The 21,916-nt window shown below is 37.2% G+C and overlaps 2 protein-coding genes across 2 annotated transcripts; both read left to right on the top strand.

The window, feature by feature from the left end:
• The first annotated feature begins 5,677 nt into the window (after positions 1 to 5,677).
• LOC141638028 (actin-depolymerizing factor 2-like) lies at positions 5,678 to 8,662 on the top strand. The gene is made up of 3 exons (XM_074447480.1): positions 5,678 to 5,820; positions 7,418 to 7,683; positions 8,180 to 8,662. Exons 1-3 carry the CDS (start codon positions 5,818 to 5,820, stop codon positions 8,328 to 8,330), a joined length of 420 nt encoding a protein of 139 aa, XP_074303581.1. The 5' UTR covers positions 5,678 to 5,817; the 3' UTR covers positions 8,331 to 8,662.
• A 4,300-nt stretch (positions 8,663 to 12,962) lies between these two features.
• LOC141638029 (histone H2B.3-like) lies at positions 12,963 to 13,638 on the top strand. The gene has a single exon (XM_074447481.1). The coding sequence runs from the start codon at positions 13,021 to 13,023 to the stop codon at positions 13,450 to 13,452; it is 432 nt and encodes a 143-aa protein (XP_074303582.1). The 5' UTR covers positions 12,963 to 13,020; the 3' UTR covers positions 13,453 to 13,638.
• Positions 13,639 to 21,916: the final 8,278 nt, after the last annotated feature.

Below are 21,916 nucleotides of genomic sequence, written 5' to 3'. Positions count from 1 at the left end.
TTCTTCCTGATGCGGAGCGCTATAGACGACTAGTCGGTCGTCTTGTTTATCTCGCCGTCACACGGCCTGATCTTACTTATACAGTCCATATCTTGTCTCAGTTTATGCATGCCCCACGCCAAGATCACTGGGATGCTGCCCTTCGCACTGTGCGCTACTTAAAGGGCACCCCCGGACAGGGTATTCTCTTACGATCCGATACGTCATTGTCCCTAATTGGATGGTGTGATTCCGACTACGCCGCTTGTCCACTTACTCGTCGCTCTGTCAGTGGGTGGTTGGTATTTCTCGGCTCCTCTCCTGTGTCGTGGAAGACAAAGAAACAACCCACTGTCTCTCTGTCGTCTTCCGAGGCTGAATATCGCTCTATGGCGGCCATTACATGCGAACTAAAGTGGCTTCGCAGTCTCTTGTCATGTTTGGGAGTTCCTCAGTCCGTGGCCACTCCTCTTTTCTGCGACAACCAGTCTGCCTTGCACATTGCTAATAACCCCGTTTTTCATGAACGGACAAAACATATTGAAGTAGACTTACACTTCGTTCGTGATGCGATTATTGACGGTCTTATTGCTTCGTCCCATGTCTCTACTGTCACTCAGCTTGCTGACATTTTCACGAAGTCTCTCGGCTCGACTCGTTTTCTCTCTTTGGTTGGCAAGATGGGCGTCCTAAACCCATCCGCTCCATCTTGAGGGGGGGTAATACGACGTATTGGGCTCGTAGTCCGAGCCCGTAATATTGATAGATTTATATTGCTTTCTTATGTTATAAGAAACCCTCGACTTGCGATGTAATATAAATACCGATCTAATTATCAATGAGAAGCATATACGATCTTTTTATACCTAATATACGATTTAACAGTATGAAATATGAAAATAACAGAGTTTAAGATTAGGTAATTACCTTGCCAAAAAGTAGAAATAGGCATAAAAGACTACAAGGTTTACAACAATTAGATATAACAAAATGAAAATGGGAGTTGATCTCGATGGATTTTATCTACGGGTTGCCAATAATTTAGAACGGTAACATCATACTTTAGGTGATTGCAGATCAATTGATCAAGTGTGCGCATTTCATATTAATGAATGATATTTGGAAGAGAGTTAGTTGTAACTTGTAAGGACATATCTTGAAGCTTCATAAAGCTTTGAAAAGCATAACATAACACAAAAAATCGACATTTATCTTTATATTATGGCTTAAGTTGCAAGAGTCGTTATGAACACAACTTGAAGATGTTCCACCTTCCTCCTCTAATACTCCCCTAAACCTTCTAGCATGGATTATAAGCTTGGTTTTGAAGATGTTCCGCCTTCCTCCTCCTTCCGTTCACCTTGTGAGTAAGATCTACTACGTGTTCTTCCTCTTTTGTTTTAATCCTAACTTTGGGGCTTTTTTTATCGAAGTTATTAATCAGTAATTAGTATGAGTAACATGGGTAATAATAAGGGGGTTTACATAATAAAAGTATATAGGATGTGTCCTGATAGTTATTATGTAATTTATGTAGGATGAGACGGTTTATGAAGCGGGATCTTGCTTATTTCGAGTAGCTTATGGTGTATGTTAAAAGAAAAGGTTCTCTCTACTTGGTTTCAATGATATGGGTGTTTACATATGTCATTGTTGATGTTGTTGCATTAAAACATGATCATTTGATATTTGATGTTGGTTTCATGACATTGGTGGAATTTCCTTGTGGTTGATGTGGGTGATAATGGATAATTAGTATTGGTCTCATATTATCACTTAAGTTGCATTATAACATGATAGTTGACAATTGTTGTTAGTCTCATAATGTTATTGAGGTGGCATTATAACAAGTGAGCTATGGTGACTTGATAAGCCGATATGATTGCGGGCACATGCATTTATGTGACGTTGGTGGTTCATGTTAATGTAAAAGAGCCATAGTTAATATTCCTTATGTTGCATATTGTGATATACATGTGTGTGGTGGATGTTGGAGGTTGTTGGTAGAGTTGCGGCGGTGATACATGGTTGTCGAGGAGATGTTTGGGTCGCCTCTTGGAGCTTTCCACTCCAGGAGTAATGTGCACGTTAATGGCTTGAGTTATGAAGGGACTCGTGTGGTGTCACGACGTTTGGCAAGGGTCCGGATAGTGTCCGGACTCGGTACCACGGGTATGTCCCGAGTACCTGTTTTACGGGATGCGGTCCGACTGTTTGGTGGGCGGTGTTGCGGTGCCGTCACCGGGTTATTTGGTACTCTGTCTGTGTCCCCGTACCGATGAGGTGGATTTGGAGGTCGTGTGATTTACTCTTGTACTGCATTGCATATTCATATTTACATGTCATTTCATGAGTATTTGTATGATTAAAACTGACGCGTGTTCCTTGCGTGTAAACCGTCACCTGCTTTAATTGGGGGTGACCTATGATGAACCATATGATATTTTCGGTTATATGGGGAGCAGTTTGAGTACAAGTTTGGTTTTCCTGCCTTGTGGGAGACGGGACGAGCTACGGACACTTGGAGTCGAGTTGCATAGCTAGATGTTATACGACATATATAGTAGTTAATAATAAATTAGTGTATAATTCACACTTGTTAATCTTTTATTCATGTATGTAATTTATTAAACATATCATTTATATAAAATGTTACTTAATTGTAGTTCCGATTCACTGCCTCAGGAACCCGAGATGGTAACATCTCCCGATTACCTTGGGCGGATAAGAAGGGGGTGTTACAATACGCGATAGAGGCCATTCACGGGACCGAGCTTACCCGATCGGGTAGATCTTCTATCGAAAATATTTTCATTTATGTTTTCCCTCTTTTTGTAATATTATAAATACCCGTGTATTTTAATTAGATGTAAGTTTTACCTTAATTAGAAACCCTAAAACCAAAGGTTATTGGTGTGAGTGGCAAGGTCTCATATCTTAAACAAGTGTTAAGGGTTCGATTCCTGACATTTGCGAACAAAAAAAAAAAAAAAACTAAAGGCTTGCTTGGATTGAGGGTAATAGGAGGGGAATGAATAGGGGAGTAATATGTGAGGTGTATTTCCCATGTTTGGTATGTAGGTAATTATTCACCTCCTGGAATTATTACCCTTGTGAAGGGGTAATACATTACCCACCCTCCCCCCTGGGTAATGATTAAGGGAGTAAAAGATCTACTTAGTAATCATTACTCTTATGCCAAACATATCACCAAGGAACTCATTACCCCACTAATTAATTTCTCCAGTAATGATCGCCCAATAAAACTTACCCCCTTAATAATTCCATGGATTCCAGGCAAGCCCTAAGGAGAAGTCAACTCATTAAATTGCCTTCAGTACCCCGAATGAGATTGCCCCATCTGTTGATAGGGGATACTCCTTATCAACACCAAAAAAGAAAATAATGAGAAACCATATATCTAGAATTTGTCCCTAATCTCTCCTTAATTACCTTAATATTTCCTTAATATAGTTTAATTTGTTAAATTATTGGTTTATTATTGAAAATTTGGTGACAAGATCTTCGTATTATTCAAGGATCATTGTTATTTTGCTCATCTTTTGTTATCATTCTCCTAATTAGTTTGTATGTATAATCTCTTATCTCTATTTAATTACTTTGTTAATCTTTGCTTATCTTGTTAATTATTTATTTAGATCATAATGTTTAGCTCTGATTTTATGCTTTGTTCTTTCACTCTTATTATGTCAAACTTAATCATACGTGAGCATTGATGCTATGGGGATTTAACATGACACCTTGTGCTACTAATTTAGACTATCTACTTAGAAGAATCTACTTAAACTAATCTTCCTTAGATCAACCCCAATTTACCCTATTACTAGTTGAGCTTATGAATTTCATTTGATAACCTTGAAAGATGACAATTATCACCACGGGGAATAATTGACAGACTGAGCTTGTTTAAAATATTATAAAACAATATTATTTCATTCTCTAATTTAGTAGAGACAATTTTTTTTAAATAAAGATGTTAGCTTTCACAAAATAATTGTATTACTCAATTTATTGCTCGGATATATAAGTTATTTTAATTCCACACCACAGTCTACACATGTATTGTGGCATTATCACTTTTCTTATTTTTTCCCTATTAAAAATATTAAAACCAATTATAATTGTACTTGCATAGTTACATCTATATACATTGGGGCAAATATCGGAGAGGAATTACAAAATATCATTTGAGTTTGGTTTAAGTTTAAAATTTCATCTTGTACGGTACATGCATACATGGTACTAGAGCTGGCCAACGTGAAAAGCTAATTTGACTTGGCCCGCCATATTGGGGTCATTTTTGCTAGCACGACCGGGCCTCTGTGCAACCAGTGATCCTAAAGCTCCCGAACCTACCTAAGTCTAGATCTCGAAAACGGGTCAATCAGGTGGGGTTAATCCTATGTCGAGTCATTCAAGTGTGTAGACTTCGGGTCGTGTCAGGTTGAGTAATTCCGGGTTCGGGCCATCTATTATCAATTTATTTATGGATAATAAATTAATAATCAGTTTGCAACAATAAACATCCGGGTCGGATTATACTGGGTCGGGTCAATTGGGGTTTGGGTCGAGTTCATGTGTCGGCTCGAACTTAGGCTCGGGTCATTCAGGTTGGGTCAGTTTTGCCAACTCTACCTAATCCCCCTATACTAAGGCCTCGTTTGGTTCATGCGGGAATAGAATTCCTGTGGTAGTTTGAAATTCACCGGAATCCAACTCCTACATCCAATTCCCATGAAATGATAAAAATATGTTTGGTTGCCATGGGGGAGTTTGTTTTTCCCAGGAATTAAACTCCCATGCAATGTTTGGTTGAACCGTGTCAATTTACATGATTTTAGTTTCTAATTACCAATATACCCCTCCGTAATATTACTGACAACTAATTTATACAAATGGGCAAATGGGTAATTTTAAGGAAATAGGATGGGGGAGTTTCCAATTACCTAGGTAGGGGTTGGTAATCAAACTCCTACATCATGTAGGAGTTGAAAACTCCCTTGGAATTGTAAACTCCCCCATTTTGTAATATGGGGGGTAACCAAACATGTTATCAAAAACTCAATTCCTAGGAGTTTAGAATTCCCATGAATTCAGAGTGTAACCAAACGAGGTCTAAAAGAATAAGAGTTCTCAGAACTTTCCCGCCTAAATTAATTTGGCTATAATTAGGCTTTTATTATAACATACATGTTATTGGACTTTCATTATCTTATATCTACATTTGGATGATAATGAACTTTCCTTTTCCATCGATTAATACAAAATATTAATTATAATAAATTTACAATTAAATTTCAAATTGAGTTAAATATCATTTTTATTATTATTTTCTTTAATGTTTCTATTTAAAATACCGCGCATTAGTGCGGGATCTATACTAGTTCCCTTAAAAATAATAAAACGGAGTAATAATAAAATGGCTACCTAAGCAAGGCCCGAACTAGACATAAAGAAGCTCCGGTGACCCGCCCCGCCCCACCCCACCCCACCCCTCCTTATGGACAAGCTTAGGCCACATTTTCACAAGCTTAAGAGTCCTATCATGATTCATGAGGTTGGTCCGACCTGGCCCCAAATAGCTAAGGTCAATGTCCAAGTCTACCCGGTCCAGCTAAGACGGTCTCAAGTAAGACTAAATCGGGACTAGAGTCCTAAAATAGCGCATAAGGACACACACCTCCCTTGACTGCATCAAACTTGATTTGTACGCAGTCTTCACTCTTCTTCATTTCTCCCCCTCATATTTCTCTCCCGCTATATTCTCTCTCCTCCATTTTTACTGCCTTCTCCGATCACTTCACTCTCCTTTTCACCATGGTAGTTCTTCACCGATCTCTATATCTCCGTCCTTTTTACTGTTGAATATACTCAAAACTAATTTTGAATTTTATAATTTGTATTGCGGTAATTCATAATTGATGTGTATTTTTTTTTTTTGTGTAATCTAGTTCAATTTACTTTTCGATCTAGCTAAATTTTCATATTCTTTTTTAATCAATCATGTATAATTGATTTAGTTTAGGTTAATTTTATTATCTGATTATGAGATTGTTTTTTGAGTTTATGATTGTGTGATTTTTCCAGTAATTATTCTTTGATTATACTGCGTATGTGTTAATAACGTCAGTGAATCATGTAATTATTGTAGTTAGTTGATGATTAATTAGCTGATTTAGAAACGATAATTTATGATCAAGTTTTTCGATAATTTAGGTTTTAAGTTGAGTGTTGTTGCCTAGGGTTTACACTTTAGGTGGTGGTAAAGCTTTTTAGTTCTTAAATTGATCGAATTCGCGTCGTTGTGGTGTATCATGTTTGATGATTGCTGTGGAAATTTGGCAATTATTGATTGTTTCGGATTGATTGGATGTATGGAGTTGGTATGGATTAAAAACCAATGATTGCATCCGAGGTTGGGTGGTGTGAAGTCCTGATTCCAATACCGTGTTGTTCTGGTTCATTATGCAAAAGTTCGTTACGATTAGGTATTAGATGATTGTAAGATGAAATGTTTGTCCATCACACTCCTACAGGCGGTTTGATACGGAGTTGAACTTTTGAAATAGTATTTGATAATTCAAGTATTAAGCTAAGTGTTGGTCTAGGTTTGCACTTTAGGTCGCTGTAAAGCTTCGTAATTCAGTAATTGATTGAAAATCTTGAGTTGTAGTTGTGTATGATTTTTTTTGCGCTGATGTATATATGTTAATGATTCTTGTCGACCTTTAGCAATTATCGAATTGTATCGGATTTACTGGATGTGTGGAGTTGATATGGTTTAAAAATTGATGATTGCATGATTCTAACGCCCTGTTGAATTGGATCATTATGCCAAAATACATGCCATTCAGATATGCGGTGATTGTGAGATGAAATGTTAGTCACTAAACGGTTTACCTACAGTTTGATATAGAGTAGAGCTTTTTAAGTAGTAGACGAGAGTGTATGTACCCTCTAACCTTCTATGTCAGTGTGCCATTGTTTCTAGATAATGTAGATACTATACTACTCATGAGTCATGCTAGTTTGCCCATTTTGATAGGTTCTGAACCGCATTGCCTCACTGTCTTCAAGATGCCTTTGGCATATACTCCCTCCGTCCCGGTCAATTGTTGTCCTTTCGTTTTGGCACAAAGACCAAGGAAAGAGGAATAAGCCAATAATTAAATGACATGTGGAACAAATTGAATGAGAATGATCAAATTACTCATCAAGTTCATTCTTAAAATAGAAAGGACAACAAATGACTGAGACACCCAAAAATGGAAAAGGACAACAAATGACCGGGACAGAGGGAGTATGTCTCTGCTTATTCAAGGTCTTATGGATGTACTAGTATGCGTCCACTAGCGTGTGTGTGTTCTTTCGTTACTCAAGTTTTGATAATTTTATCTGTATTTTTCACAATGTGCAGGCTAACGCAGCTTCTGGGATGGCTGTGCATGATGACTGCAAGCTGAATTTTCTGGAGTTGAAAGCTAAGCGGACATACCGCTTCATTGTTTTCAAGATTGAGATGGATCAAAAGCAGGTAGTTGTTGAGAAGTTGGGGATGCCAACTGAAAGTCATGAAGACTTCTCTGAAGCACTTCCAGCTGATGAATGCCGCTATGCTGTTTTCGATTTTGATTTTGTGACAGAGGAGAATTGCCAGAAAAGCAAAATTTTTTTCGTTGCATGGTAATTCTTTGACTTGCATATTATTTAGTTCAATCCTTGTCAAATTTACTAGAGAGCAGGTAGGTAATTTGGTTAGAGCTAACTCTATCCAATTTGTCTTCAGCAAGACAGCTCAATTTAAAAAAATGGGCGGCTTACCACCCATTAACTAGGACATGCTCCTATCGTATCTGGGCACTTTTTAAATGTCTAGCCTGACAAAATTATGAAAATCCTCATGATTTGGCTTATGATAATGTCCAACTCTTATGACCATCTCCGATTGTCAAGTGTTGGACACAAATTCGAGACGTAATTTGATAAGTAGCTAATAACTCTGATCTTTTTTCCCATTACCCCGCTAGAACTACATAATTACCTCATTTTTTAGAAAGCAAAGGTTAACCTCGTGGTAATCGTATCATGTTATTGTCTCCTGAGAACTGGGGACCAGTTTTTACTTCACTTCTATATTTCCCTCACACATCTCTCACAATTAGTTGTGTTATCTATGAAGGTCTCCTGACACGGCAAAGGTGAGAAGCAAAATGATATATGCAAGCTCGAAGGACAGATTCAAGAGGGAGTTGGATGGCATTCAGGTGGAGTTGCAAGCGACTGATCGTACAGAGATGGATCTTGATGTGTTCAAGGACCGAGCCCGTTGATTCAAATCTCTAGTAACGGGCATGTCTTAACTTTCTTTCATGCTCTTTCTAAACCTTAAAAGAAAGTGACATTAGTAGTATGTTGATTGTGGATGTTGGCTGTTACTTATATCGCTTTAATTGTCGTAGTTTGACCTTATAATCTTGTGAAGTGTGCCTATCTAGATCATTATTCACATTTCTGTTGTCCGGGGGATGAATTTAATTCTTTGGGTGACTGACTGGTGGTCGGTGTGGTGTTTCCGGTTGTCAGGTTAGTATGTATTTGTTTGTGGGGTGGACAGCACAATTTTGCTGCCTGTTGAAAAAAGTTGCTGAAATTTGTCATGGTTTCTTGTTTGTCCTACTATGTGTTCTTTGGATTCTTCTCGAATATATACGTTACCATACTTATTTACCACGTTATGAAGGCAAGTTTAATTCTGTGAGATGTATTTGGTGTTTGGGGAGCATTTCTTATGTTTAGCGGAAATGATCGGTATCTGTTTTATTACGCATTCCCAGCTTCCTAAATCCAAAGTGACGATTTTAGTTGATAAACTTTTGTTGAGCTGTGAATTTGATACCGAGCCTAAAAGTTTTACCAAGCCTTGCTTTCAGGTCTCTATATGACCTTGGAGACCTATACACTGCCTGTATTATTTGTTTATGCCCCTCATCGTCGATTTTGTATTGCTAGATGGTGGTTGATGATGGTCGTGTTTAGATCTAAGATGGAGATTTTGAATTTAGATGTAAAGGCCGTTGTTAGGTACTTAGGTGTCTGTTAAGTTTTAGACTCAATGTAGGGACTAGGGAGTGACCAAAGGCAGTGATAAAAGTATGATTTGGGTGTGCACCTAACCATGAGCTTCTAAAGTTGAAATTGGGCCGGGTTGTTGGGGTTGAAGACGGCTGTTATTTCAAAGTGACTGGTTTGGTCAATAAAGTTGGTTGGTCAATGGGTGGTGTTTTGTTGACCAGTGATGTGATCCTTGGGTCAAAGTTGGTCAGTTATTCGGTAGTTGACCAACGTTCGGGTAGAAAGTGGTGATGGTTGGATACAGTATGCGTTATGATATGAGTTAGCAAGGGTTGATTTTAATCAGAAGAGGTTTGGACTGACGATAATGATGGTTGAGCTGAAGGCCGATGTGATTATTGGGATTTATGGAATAACTAAGGTATATTGTTGCCGAAGATGAAAATAGGAGGTTGATTAGTGTTTAAAACGAAGCACGACAATTTTTGCGTAAAATGCTACTCCCTTCATCTCGTTCTATTTGTTTACCTTTTATATTCTTTGTGAAAAATGTTTTAATTAAAGGTAAATAAATGTTTGTGACAAAAGTGAGTACTAGTAGTTTAATACTCCTACTTCGTAATTGCTATGTTGAATCATCATGAGCAGGTTCGAATAAGGTTGATAAGTCGGAGTATAAATCAAGTGATGAAATGGAATTTTAAAATTCAAAATTTACAGAGTAATCGACAATTTTGTATTTATGGCACATTCAGCGATTGTATATAAGCATTAAATTTTCCTGGTAATTAAAGCTAATTTAAACTTTTAAGAGAATCTAATATAACATTTATTATACTAATTAAATGCTAATTTAAACTTTCAAGAGAATCTAACTTAACACTTATTGTAAATAACAATTAAGATTCCAATTTACATGGAAAACATAACAGAATTTTAATAAAATTTAACCGATTAAAATAACATTGGAACAAACTTTAATTTCGAATACTCGTATTTCTTCACTAGACTGGAGATATAAGATCCAACTTTTGAGTGATGACAATAGTGCAGTACTGCAGTGAAAGTAGTTGATCAAAAGTCGGCTTGGGTGGGCATAGGTTGGGCTTGCATTGATATTTTGGCCCAATAGTAAGTGGGTTAGCTGGTTTGGACTGGTTAGTGGATCAAGCGCTTTTAAATTTATGAAAAATGCATTGTTCGTGTGCGCACTTATATATATTGCATGCCGGACGGGTTGGGTTTAATGGACCGGAATATTTCAACTGCGCTGTACTGCAAGGGCTAGGCAGCACGGATATTCCTTCTGAGTAGCCGTCCCATGTTCGATACCGTGTCGGACATCGACATTCGTCGGTCACAGCGGGCACGCCTAAGTGTGTCAGATACCTATAAAGGAGAAATGAGATGTCGAAAGACTGAAAGAGATTGATTAGAAGGCGAGTTTGAGTGTGAAATAAGAATAAGTTATGTCAAAATCAAGGTTTACCTTCAATTATTTAAATTTAATATTAATACATTTATATAAAAAAAATTGGTATGTTAATAATAACTATAAAATATACTCCCTCCAAATTTTATCAATCTTCCTCTTTGAATAAAATATTCCTCACATATACTATTAGAGAACGGGGAAGATACATATCCCTTTGAATGAGCATATTTTATTAAATTAAAATAACGTGTTCTGTGTCCTAAATTTCATGGGATGCAATGTCACGTGTCCGTATTCATCCGTTGTTTTGATAAAGGATGGATGAAAATAAAGGGGGAAAGATTTGCAAAAAATACATTCCCCTATTGAAGGCAATTCAAAATCTCGCCACAATAAGAAAAGTTTTGAGAAAAATTGTATCCAAACACGAAACACCCAATCTTATTTTCCTCCCCTTCTCTTCCAGACACGGTTAATCGTGCTTTCAGGTTGTGCCGTCCGACTCGCTTTTCCTACCCCCACCATGGCCCGCCCTTTGGCATGGGCAAAATCGGGTCGGCTCGTGCTGCCTGTCATGTTTAAGGTATTCTTAATAGTTTTTTTTATTATTTACCTCTAAAACTGTAGTGCCTGGCTATCGTGCCTTGTGCCGGCTAATGCCTAGGCACATGTTTTTTTTGGAATTTTGGCGTCGCGGTCCGTTCTTACCCGGTCGTCCCATATCCGGACCACCTCGTTTTTGTTCATCGCGTCGTGCACGTGGTGGATTCATGTCGCCCGCCTTGACTAAGCCCGAAATGCCTACTCTAAGCTAGATAGGAGGGCGTGGGGCGGTGGGCTACAAAAATTATAACTTGGGCTTGACCCGAATGGAGGAAATGGCTGTGTGGGGCTAGTGTGGGCCGTGCTAGCCCACATCTATGTAGTTATGTCTACCTCTAGTCTCAGAGAGTAGAGGTGTTCACCGGTCCAGAACCGGACCGGACGGACCACAATAACCCGTAGACTAGACAACCCCATATCCCAAACCTGGAGACTGGACCGTCTAGGTGAGAACCCAGATCGGACCGGAACCCCTTAGGCTCGGGTTTTTCCGGGTTTGGACCAGAATGGTTCCATTTTTAAAGGAAATCTAAGGTGATTTTTTTCTTGGACCGGATCGAACCAGACCGGAGACCGATCACAATATTTATGTGGACCTGGAGGCCAGACTGGATTGTATTCGGTCCAGATCAGACCGGATCGACCAATCCGGTCTTACTTTATGTACAACCCTATCTGGGAGAGTCAAGTGTTCATAACTTTACAAAAATGTAATCAAATGTTTTTGATGAAAACGGATAAACCGTTTATTTTACACTTTGAATTATAAAGAGCTTCAACAACAGTGTTTTGCTGAAGATAGTGGTAATTATTTATCTAAAGGATAAAGGCGTTGTTTGGTAAACGGCATATTGGTCAATTTTTAGCATATTCAAGGGTTTTAACTTGTTTGACCAATCAATATGCTAATTCTAGTGTTAGGTAAACAACATATTGAAATAGCATATTTGGGGTCAATATGCTGTTTTACAGTATGCTGTTTACCCCAACATATTGGTTAACATAGTGTAAAATAGAAAATTTTTCTTCCTTTTACAAAGAAAAGTAACAATCTACTAATCGTAATCTGCCAATTACCAAACACTCAAATTAATTCTGCTAATTATAATATGCTACTCATTCTTTCTGATAAAATCTGCCATTTATAATATGCTTTTGCAATCTGCTTATGTTGAAATTAATCCGCTGTTTACCAAACAGAGCCAAAATTGAGATGGAATGGACTATATCATATACGAGCATTATATTCATATCCATATACGGAGTGTATTTTACCCTTGAGGGCTTTTTGGGTTTCATGCAAGGTTGCAGACCACACGCGTTATTAGGGATGATAAACGAAAGATGGTACTATTTGTCTAGGACTCTAAGAGAATAACAAATTTGAGATAAAGAACTGTATCATACGAAATATTCCGTATACAATTACAATTATTATTATTATATTCGTATCCAACTATCCATATTTTACCTTCAATAATTTTGATACCTACAATTTTGACAACTACAAATTGAACGAGTTTGTAAATTGTAATAGCGCAATAATCTCCCGCGCACCGTAGAAACAAAAATATTTCAAATGTGCCAAAATAAAACATACCGCCATGTCACAGATCCGAGCAAGAGTAATTTACCCAATCACAGCACTCCACGTACTAAAAACCACGCTAAACTCCTCCTTTACTTCAACTTTACATCCACCCGTTGATTTACCTCCATCAATCAACGGCTCACAAGTCATTACCACACCATAAACCTTCCACGTCACCGATCCATTCCAACACCTCTAAACCAATCACAACACTCCTCCTCTCCCTATAAATAAACACCTCAATTCTCCCTTCATTCCACACCATTCACAATCACATTCCCCATCTTCCTCACATTCAAAACACCAAAATTCAAATTCAATGGCACCCAAAGGAGACAAGAAACCCGCTGAGAAGAAGCCGGCCGAAGCCGAGAAGGCACCAGCGGAGAAAAAGCCGAAAGCCGGAAAGAAACTCCCGAAAGAAGCCGGAGCCGCAGCAACCGGAGACAAGAAGAAGAAGAGAAACAAGAAGAGTGTTGAAACCTACAAGATATACATCTTCAAGGTTCTCAAGCAAGTTCATCCCGATATCGGAATCTCAAGCAAGGCGATGAGTATTATGAATAGTTTCATCAATGATATCTTCGAGAAGCTTGCTCAGGAATCTTCTAAGTTGGCGAGGTACAACAAGAAGCCGACGATTACTTCCAGGGAGATTCAAACTGCTGTGAGATTGGTGCTTCCTGGTGAATTGGCGAAACATGCTGTTTCTGAAGGGACTAAGGCTGTTACTAAGTTTACTAGCTCTTAATTAATTTAATTTGCTGCTTATGCTGATATATATTAGTAGTAGTAGAAGGAAATTATGTGTTTTTTCTTGATTTTGTTTTCGGAAATTGGACAATGTCGAATGCAATTGTGTTGATGTAACTATGGATTTGTAATCTGTTCCAACATTTTCATCAATGAATGAATTAATACTATCTGTTTTCTGAAATTTGTGCAATTTTTCTCATAAACAGTTGATGTATTTGTTTTAATTTTCTGAAATGTTGATTTCAGTCTCTATTCCTTTGTTGAAAATGTTGATTATCGTTTTGAGGCGGATTTGAAAATGTTGATTTTACAGATTTGAGCTGGAGTTGAAAATGTTGATCTATCTAATTGTCAGTGTCCTTGGAACGATTTCACAATTGATTATCCTTTTACACGATTGTTGCTATCTAAGTAGCGATAGCGATTTAATTGTGATTGTATTCTGCAGTTTATCGAGTTTTATTTTCTTTCGGCTTTTTATATTTTCATCTTGTGTTGAACTGTATTATCTGGAATGCTTACTGACTTGCATTCCAGTATGCTACTGGTTTGTATTCAGCGCTGCTGATCTGAACTCTGAGTTGTGTTCATCGTCGCTGATGTTGTGAATTCTGTACACATAAGATCGAGTTTCAGTTTTCTCGTCTGTGATAGAGTAAAAAGGTGATACATATTCACTTATAATACTCGGTATACTCTACAAGAGACACATGAGAAAAGTCCGCAACAAACCGCTTCTTATATTACATTACGAAACAATATACTCCGTATAACATTATAACATGTCAGAGCGTTTTTGTAGATATAATCACGTGGTACCTTATCCAAATACACGATAATTATTTATATACGTGGTATATTATATTACTTCAAGCAAATAGGAGAAAATACATGTTTTATATATCATACATATTACGTAGCCTCTGATTCCTGATTCAAACACACCTAATTACAAAGGGCACACGAGGAAATTAAACCTGCAGCCGAAACCTTTATATTACACTATGACACAAAATATAACATGCTCCCATGATTTGCGATGCCATCTATAATCATGATCTTCGTCAAGGCAGGTGATCATGTAATGGCGTCTATGGCGACGACTTGCAAGGTGGTAATAAACATTTACCCGGTTTCAGAATAACGGGTGGTTTCTTCTCAACCGGGTTGCTCTTTACATTTGTTCCATCTTTCGGTACGAATATTTGGGTTTGCCTAGCATGGATTATTGGAGTAACGAAGAGCAATAGTGTAACTAAGAGGAACGAGAGAAATATTTTGTGATTGCTTAAATTTGCCATTTTTTCTCCCAAGTTTTTACGATGTTGATAAGTTTTGCATATCAAATCAAATTTATACAGGTCATTTATGATGCTCAAGTCAAGACGTCTCAACATGAATGTCAAGATTGATAGGCGTCCAAATTTAAAAACGAGCACGAAAATATATGATTGTGGCCTAGCAAGTCAGACACGTCACCAAGTGCGTGGCGTCTATGCCACGGTTCCTTTTCCTGGTCCTTTAATATAATTCTGATAAAATACGGTTGTATATTATCTGATATTCAAATCTAATATTCATTAAATATTCAAATCTCCAAATATGATTATTTATATTGTCATGATATTGAACACTTAATCACGCTCAATTATATATTCATGTATCTAATGATAGCGCCTGCTATTACGACCCGTACATTTTTTGTACGGGTATAAAACTAGTTCTTAAGTAAAACTAGAATAAATTTATATTTTTATGTAGAAATTGGTTTTATGTTTTCCTTAGAATCCCGAAAAGAAAGAAAATTTCTTGGATTCGCTACTAACTTACAAATTGAAAATTTGTGTGACTGGTCCATGGTAGAGTGAGGTTGGGAACAAGCACTCAATAGATTCAATTCGAATTCATTACAAAGAGCAAGAGCTTTCGGTATTGATTTGAGAACCGATATAACCATAAAATTTGTAACCATGTCATGTATGACTAATATTATACACAAATTCTCGTTGAAGGCATTTACATATCCGTATCCGTCATGCGAGCATGCGACGGATACCATTTTACCTCACAACGATACTCCACTTTTTCTCTCTCTGCAACACTATTCATGTGGTCCTCTTTCTCCACTAACCCATTTTGTTACCATTTTATCTCACAAAATATCCGCCACAAATGGTAACCCGTCACAAGGGAGACCAATTGAATATTATATCGGTTCTCAAATCTCAATACCTCTTACGAGCCTTCTTCTAAACACAACTTTCGTAAGAAACACGACACACATACTCCGTACTTAATTATCGACGCTAGTAGTCTAGTACGGAGTATACTATTTTACATGACCATATTATAAATTTATAATATCGCAAGATAATCACCTACATATACCATAACATAAAGCACAAAGATAATCACCTACATATACCATAACATAAAAATGCAATTCAATCCTTGTAGTATCTTGGGCAGGGGCGGAACCAGAAACAAAATGTATCTAGGGCTGATTTTTTTTTGTTTTTTTAGTACAATTGATAATTTGTTTTCCTTTGAAAATAATTCGTACAATATACTCTTCATATGGGTCCTTTGTCTTGTCATGCAAAATTAATTTAAAGAACTTTATTATTGTAAAAAGGAAAAGAAAATACTAAATAAACTTTTTATTCAAGTGATGCTCACTCAATTCAACTTTAGGAGCTACTTCATCATTCCAATATTATTCTAAATTTTATTATTGCAAAAAAGAAAAAAATATTGTCGAAATTTCATTTATCTCTTGGTAAAAATGTGATGTAAATTTTACAATCAATAGTAAAGGTTGTGAGAAGAAAAATAATTAAGATGACACACACATTTTAGTATGACAATAGAGTTTAGATATTTTAGAAGATAAATACATTAAACCCCTTTTTTTTTTGGCAGCAGTAAAGACATTAACCCAAAAGTAAAATAATAAAAATGAGCATAATAACAGGCTATAGAGTTGAACTCTATTCATGCACCATAAGAGTCTTATATGCTACTCCTAGTACCATTATGCCACCAGACATACACTGCAAATTTGTATACCTAGAATTACATCTTGGGCTATAGCCCTAGTAGCCATGCCCTAAATCCGCCCGTGATCTTGGATAAGTAACACTCGAGACACCAACACTACACACCACCTTACATCTTAAACGAGACTAACTGCTAACTACAAGTAATACAAACCATCATCAAGGCGATGTATTATCTTGGCTAGTAAAACTCGAACGAGTTGATGACTTTGAGCAACATTTAGGAGGCAACAAAGGACCACTAGCTAGATTGCTCAATACGAGGTGGTTTAGTACAAATTAGTCGCTTACGAGCCTTCGGTATTTATCATCATAAAGTAATAAATTACTATCACGTTAGCTATTATTTGGGTGATGAAAAAGCTAATAGTCCTTTATCGCGTATTTAAATTATGTTGTAAATTCGGTAATGACCAACGAAATAAGTAAAATGACATACAAGATCTGGATAGAAGTCTGGATATTCGGTAATGATCTTTTTATGGACCCGATAAATTTACGCGAATATGGGTTTGGTGACATGTCATCTTACTTCTTCTTTTCATTTTGAGTAGAGTTGGCAAAAGCTGATCCGACCCGAGTAACTCGATCTATTTGAAATCCAACCCGATAAAACCCGAAAATTGGGTGAATCGAAACCCACCCGACCTAAACCGATAACCGATAGCAACATTATTTTTCCCAACCCGAACCCGCCCCGACCGTGACCTGATATTGAATCAACCGATGAATGACCCGATAACCCTTCATATCCACCGACTATCATCACTCAACCCCTCTCTCACCAACAAACACAGTAACACAAAAACAAAAACAAAAACAAAAACAACGAAACGAAACGAAACCACCATGAAAACTGCGATACACAACAATACAACTTCATCATCAATGAAAGATTCAACCACATTTCTCCACATTCTCAAATGCATTTGTACTTCAAACATTGATGTCTTCCAATTCCCATTGGTTTAACTAAACTCAACATGGTATCAGAGCCTTAAGAATGAGAAGACTGATAACCACATCATAAATGACATTTACTGAGGTTTATACTACTTCAGGACAGAGTTGAGAAAAGACCTCAACAAAACACTTCTTATATTACATTGCGACACAATACATTATATAACATTATAACATGTCGACTATGAGAGTTTTGTAGATATAAGTACTAACAGTACCTTATTCAAATTCCAAATACACGATAATTATTTATATACATAGTGTATTATACTACTTCAAACAGAGATGGAAAAATCCGAAAATACATGTTTTCTAGATCATACATATTACGTAACCTCTATTCCTTATTCAAACACACCTAATTACAAAGGGCACACAAGGAAACCTGTAGCCGGAACGTTTATATTACACTATGACACAAAATATAACATGCTCCCATGATTTGCGATGCCATCTATAATCATGATCTTCGTCAAGGCAGGTGATCATGTAATGGCGTCTATGGCGACGACTTGCAAGGTGGTAATAAACATTTACCCGGTTTCAGAATAACGGGTGGTTTCTTCTCAACCGGGTTGCTCTTTACATTTGTTCCATCTTTCGGTACGAATATTTGGGTTTGCCTAGCATGGATTATTGGAGTAACGAAGAGCAATAGTGTAACTAAGAGGAACGAGAGAAATATTTTGTGATTGCTTAAATTTGCCATTTTTTCTCCCAAGTTTTTACGATGTTGATAAGTTTTGCATATCAAATCAAATTTATACAGGTCATTTATGATGCTCAAGTCAAGACGTCTCAACATGAATGTCAAGATTGATAGGCGTCCAAATTTAAAAACGAGCACGAAAATATATGATTGCGGCCTAGCTTGTCAGATTCGTCACCAAGTGGCGTCCATGCCACGGGTCCTTTTTCTTGTCCCGGAACACCAGAATCGAATTTATTTTGAAGTATTTTTCCTAATTCTTAAATAAAAATACAATAAGTTTATATTTTTATGTAGAAATTGGTTTATGTTTTCCCTAGAATCCCGAAAAGAAAGAAAATTTCTTGGATTCGCTACTAACTTACAAATTGAAAATTTGTGTGACTGGTCCATGGTAGAGTGAGGTTGTGAACAAGCACGAAAATATATGATTGCGGGTTGCTGCCTAGCTTGTCAGACTCGTCACCAAGTGGTGTCCATGCCACGGGTCGGGTATGAGACGGATATGAGTCTGGATCTTCTAGTTTAAGAAAAAATATAGGTACCTGGGTCGAATATGAGTCTGGATCTTCTCGTTTAAGAACCAGACCCGTATCCGTGTAAATTATTCTAGACCCATATTTAACCTAGATTTATCGGGTCCATAAAAAATCTATATCCACCCATCAGGTCTGATCCTGCTCCATTGTTCACGAATGTTTTGGGTGTCTCTACACGTGGCATGTAACTATTGGCCAACTTAGTGTGTCGGTTTGGTGACATGTCATCTTACTTCTTTTCATTTTGAGTAGACTTGGCAAAAGCTGATCCGACCCGAGTAACTCGATCCATTTGAAATCCGACCCGATAAAACCCGAAAATTAGGTGAATCAAAACCCACCCGACCTAAACCGATAGTAACATTATTTTTCCCAACCCGAACCCGCCCCGACCGTGACCTGATATTGAATTAACCCGATGAATGACCCGATAACCACAATAGCGCCTTTATAAACCCTTCATATCCACCGACTATCATCACTCAACCCCTCTCTCACCAACAAACACAGTAACACAAAAACAACGTAACGAAACCACCATGAAAACTGCGATTAACCTTTTCACCAAGATTCGAAATAATCTGTCTCGAGATGATGCGTACGCCGGCGTCGTAGCTGTCACTGCAGGGTACTATATTTGGAATCGGAACCAGCAATTTTCGAGGATTCTGGAATCGGAAGCCAAAATCCAGAAATTGTTGTTCTTGATCTTACTAGAAAAGGGGGATGTTGTTCCATCGGACTTGGCCCTTTCAGTCAAATCGAGAGAATGATATGAGAAGACCTAATTCAGTAATATAATCTAATTACTAGGGTTTCATTTATGGTATCGGATTTTGTATTCCATGAATTATTATGCTATAATCTAATTAGTAGGGTTGAATTTTGGTAATTAGTAAGTATTTGTTGGTATTGTATCGGATTTTGTATTCCATGAATTATTATGATATAATAATGTTTTCTTTTAATTCCGTAGTTGTATGGTATTTGACCCGTTTTAATCTTGAAACGGATTTTGATGTTATTTTATTCCATGTTTTGTTATAATTCAAACAATTGTTGATAATATGAGTATGTGAATGCCATGGTTTCATGTTTTAAGGGTTAGCTCTTCTCCATCCCCCAACTTGTTTGTTCATACGCATCGAGACTCGAGAGTCTTGGAACAAGCAAGAACCAGTGTAGTTGACATACATTTTTGTGTTGCTATCAAATTATTTGATTACAGAGACGATCTTGTATGTTTTTCAAAGCGATCCCCTTTATAAGGTGTTAAATGAGGTGCTTTAGTTATGGTTTAAATGATTCTGAGACACCATTACCAATATGGATACAATCGAGAGAAGGCTCGTCTCCTCCTTTAATTTCACTACGCGTCTTTTAGGCACGCTATTAGCCTATTATTACAATGCTGCTTAAAGAAGTTAAGGAGTTGAACTGACTTGATACATAGCTTGAAGTATCGGGAGGACGTAATGTACATGTTTTGTTCTTGTACCTCTGGTAGCGGGTTATAGTTTATACAATGTCGTTGAAGGATATATCATGGGGTATCATGTTCTTGTTTGATCTTTTTGAGCGTATGATTTTGTTATGATCTGAAGTTTGTTCTTACGGTGTGGAATAAATCGATTCCCACTCCAGTATGTGTTGCTAATGTGAATTGCTGATTACATGATATCCTGCCTTTTGTACTCATGTTCATTAGGTTCTCTTGTGCTTTACAAGCATGGTTGCTATTAGTTGGCTTCTTCTCATTCCAGATTCTAATTCCAATCCAATTCATTAGTTGCTCTAATGAATATAAGTGCCAAAAAGCCAGCGCGCTTTTGAAATAGTGGCGATCATGGAATTTTGAAGTGCAATTCAAAGATTTAATTCTTTGTACGGTTTGGTACGCTTGAAATGTTCTTGTCTTCAGTTAGTTTAGAGTATGTTTATCGGGTTTGGGTCTCCTTGTTGACTTGTGAGTTGATTTGATGAATGAATTGAGGAATAAAGTTTTCGATATGGTGTCGTAGGTATATGTCATTTTAACCCGACTATTGTAGTCTAGGGTTATAGTGTTTCAGCTTTTAAATTAGTGAAAACTTTAGAGGATACAATATTACAATGTTAAATGAATGTGAAATTGTCGACCGACATTTCTATTGAATCAAGGTGTTGAATTCTGTAGGGACAGAGGATACAATGTTTACTATGCTTGTCATGAATTTTTAATTTTCTCCGTGCAATCTTTGTTGTACTTCTCTCCAGGTTTCGTATCAAACTGCCAACATAATCACGGGCTGCAGTGTTCTAGGACCTCAAAGACAACTGGGTGTTTTAAGGTACTTTAATGCTGGTTTAGCTTTTATGTTCATTTTCTCATAGATTTACGTCTGCTAATGCTATTTATGGTCATATTGTTATCATATGAATCATATCTAATCGGGTTGGCGGAGTTCTTGAATTTGCATTAGTCTTCACCTTTAGTCAGCTCAGCTTCTCGGTTTGCTGCTGATCATCATTAGTTAATACAGATATTGATTTCCTTCAGGTCACTTTGTTGTCCCAATAATTAGTAATAGGCGGAGTTCTGGAATTTGCATCAGTCTTCACCTTTAGTTGGCAGGAAAGTGATTGAGAAAATTAACAGCGGACATGAAATGGTCTTGAATGTCTCTTGACTCTCTTCAGTAATACCTGTTGTAGGTGTAAGGTTTTACGACCAAAATTAAAAATTGGCAGTAAGATAACTAAAATACTAAATCATGGAAGAACAAAAATGATTCTGAAATTGATAAATAGAGGGTAAGGAACATTTATTTTAGTGCTAACTAGCTTGCCTTGCCCTTGACCACAAACTCGTGTCTTCTGTTGCTTTCATTATTTTGATCACGAACTTGTGTCTTTGAAATGGGTACGTTTTTAGGGTTTAAGCGTCTAGGGTTTGTGTTCTTACAGCAGCAATGATCTTGTTTCAGGTACAGTTGTTGATGGGAGAGAAGATGTGGTCCAGTTTGCCATGTATGGTACTAATGTTGAGAAAATGTATATGCTACCCTTCCAGCTTGTGTGGAGGTATGTTAAATCCCCAGTTCATTGGTTCTGTTAAATAAATCCGCTGGCGTATCGTGACATTATAATTCATGGAGTTTGGTAGGAGTTTATTGAATATTTTTAATGGTGTGAAATGTAAAATGTTGT

This window comes from Silene latifolia, unplaced genomic scaffold, assembly GCF_048544455.1.
Source record: "Silene latifolia isolate original U9 population unplaced genomic scaffold, ASM4854445v1 scaffold_160, whole genome shotgun sequence".
Lineage (NCBI taxonomy): Eukaryota > Viridiplantae > Streptophyta > Magnoliopsida > Caryophyllales > Caryophyllaceae > Silene > Silene latifolia.
Note: the sequence above shows the minus strand (reverse complement) of the source record. Positions and strands in the feature narration are given on the sequence as shown.